At 40.3% G+C, this 2,519-nt stretch overlaps 1 protein-coding gene across 1 annotated transcript; it reads left to right on the top strand.

The window, feature by feature from the left end:
* Positions 1-334: 334 nt before the first annotated feature.
* On the top strand, positions 335-1,270 carry LOC118840224 (olfactory receptor 8D4-like). Its single transcript, XM_036747719.1, has one exon. The coding sequence runs from the start codon at positions 335-337 to the stop codon at positions 1,268-1,270; it is 936 nt and encodes a 311-aa protein (XP_036603614.1).
* The last annotated feature ends 1,249 nt before the right edge of the window (positions 1,271-2,519 follow it).

The raw sequence follows: 2,519 nt of genomic DNA, 5'->3' as shown, positions 1-2,519 counted from the left end.
TTTATGTCTGAGTCATGTACCTATTTAGAGCTGATCTTTGTATAATTGTGGGAGATGTTGGTCTATACCTACACTTTCTGCTGACCACTTTCTCATTTTTCCAGAAAATTTGTCTCTTCTTTGTTATTAAGGCCAATTTCTCCTAGAGGAAATAAAATCATTAGACGTGGGTCAGGGGTGGGGTGGGGGAGTGTCATGATCAGGAGAGGTCAGGCTTCAGAGTTTCCCAGTCATTTTTACCTTCCTTTGAGGAAAGGGAACCAAGAAGGGTAAGAGTTGTAAACCTTTCTAATGTGATTCTTTCTTCTCATTCTCACAGGTTTCCTCCTAGAAAATGAGAAGAGGAAATCAGTCTGAAGTCACTATGTTTATTCTTGAAGGACTGACAGATGAGCCAGAGCTTCAGATGCCCCTCTTCTTCATGTTCTTGGGCATCTATTCAGTCACTGTGATGGGGAACCTGGGCATGATCATACTGATTAGATTTAGTTCTCAACTCCATACCCCCATGTACTATTTGCTCAGCAGTTTGTCTGTTTTAGACCTCTGTTATTCCTCTGTCATTACCCCCCAAATGCTAATGGGATTTTTATTCAAAGATAAAACTATCTCCTATCCTAGGTGCATGACTCAATTCTTTTTCTTCTGTATTTTTGTCATTTCTGAGTGCTACATGCTGGCAGCCATGGCTTATGATCGCTATGTTGCCATTTGTAAGCCCTTACTTTACCACATCCTCATGTCCCCTCGAGTCTGCTCCTTGCTGGTGATGTCTGTGTTCTCTGTGGGCTTCACAGATGCAATGATACACACAGGTTGTATACTGAGGTTGTCATTCTGTGGGCCAAATGTAATCAGTCATTACTTCTGTGACATTGTCGCCCTCATCAAACTCTCTTGCTCCAGCACTTACCTAGATGAGCTCTTGCTTTCTGTCATTAGTGGATTCAACACTGTAGTAACCAGCTTGACAATCATAATTTCTTATGCTTTTATCCTCTCCAGTATCCTCCGCATCAACTCCAAAGAGGGCAGGTCAAAAGCCTTCAGTACCTGTAGTTCCCATCTCATGGCAGTCACTGTGTTTTACGGATCCGTCATGTCCATGTATCTCAAACCTTCTTCCAGTAAGAACCTGGCCCAGGGAAAGGTGTCCTCAGTGTTTTATACTACAGTGATTCCCATGCTGAACCCCTTGATCTACAGCCTGAGAAATAAGGATGTGAAGACTGCATTGAAGAAACTCACAGAAAGGAAAATATTCTCGTAGTTGGTATAATTTTTACATCTATATTTCTTGCTAATAAAATAAACATAATAACTCAGATTTTATTTTTCATTCTCTTTCCACTTCCAAGTTAAGTATTTTCCCCTTTTTACCCATTGATACTTATTCAACCTGACTAGAAGAATGCCTACAATTACAGAAGATCAATTTTTTTCTGTCTCTCCCTTTCCTGATTCCTCTTCCACACAGCTGCTGGTAGATGTTTCTAAAGTACAGGCCTACCTATGCATGACTATACCATCTCCTCCAATGAAATATAAACTCCTGGAAAGGAAGGACTCTCATTTTTGTCTTTGTATTCTCAGTACCCAGCAGTGTCAAGCACATACAAGATGCTTAATATACACTTATTGACTGACTGATTGATTAGTTAAGAAACTTTAGTGATTCCCTATTACCTTTAGGGAAAGACAGAAACTTCTCTGTCACTTAAGGCCCTTTAAAATCTGGCTCCAAATTGTCTTTCCAGATTTAGCTTAGAATGAACACTGTCAGGGATAATAGCACTAATTTTCCATTTACTGAGAATCATTGAAGATATTGAAATCAAGGATTTTTCATGTAAAACCAGTTGCAACCAGCAGATTCCCATTGCCTTACTCCATCTCTCACAAGGAAGCTCATTTCAGGTCCTGATAACAGGAGCCTAAATGAGTTGAGGGTCTCTCCATGTCACAGGAGCAATGACCCTTCTCCTGGAGATTGCTTTTGTCCCCCAAATCTGGATGCTTCATTAGATTGTGGTTGCTTTGGCAATTGTCAGAGTGGGTCTAGGAGTCTATGAGATGGAGATAACATACAACAACTATTCAGAAAGAAGATACACCAGGACACATATAAGCAACCACAAGGGGGTGTGGGTGTGGGTGTGTGTGATAAATTAGAAACCAATAGAGGGGAGGTAACTAAGGTTAAAGAGCATTGAGATGACAGTAAATGGTTATTAGTCAGGGGTCTAGCAGGGTCTGCTCAAGATTTCCTACAAAAACAATCTGGCAATCACACTATTCCCTATATATAACATTCCATTTTCCATTTCCATGCCTGAATACAGGCTGTCCTCAAACCCTAATGCCCTCCCTTGCCTACCTCTTTATCATAAGCACCACCTCCTATACATCTTTTCTATCTACCTACTTAATTCTCTTCTCTAGCTCTTTCGAAAATTACATTGAATTTGTTCTGTGTATATTATATATTAGTTTCCTGTTCACATATTGTCACCTCTCTC

The sequence above is a fragment of the Trichosurus vulpecula genome, chromosome 2, assembly GCF_011100635.1.
Source record: "Trichosurus vulpecula isolate mTriVul1 chromosome 2, mTriVul1.pri, whole genome shotgun sequence".
Classification (NCBI taxonomy): Eukaryota; Metazoa; Chordata; class Mammalia; order Diprotodontia; family Phalangeridae; genus Trichosurus; species Trichosurus vulpecula.
This window is presented reverse-complemented; position numbering and strand designations above follow the sequence as displayed.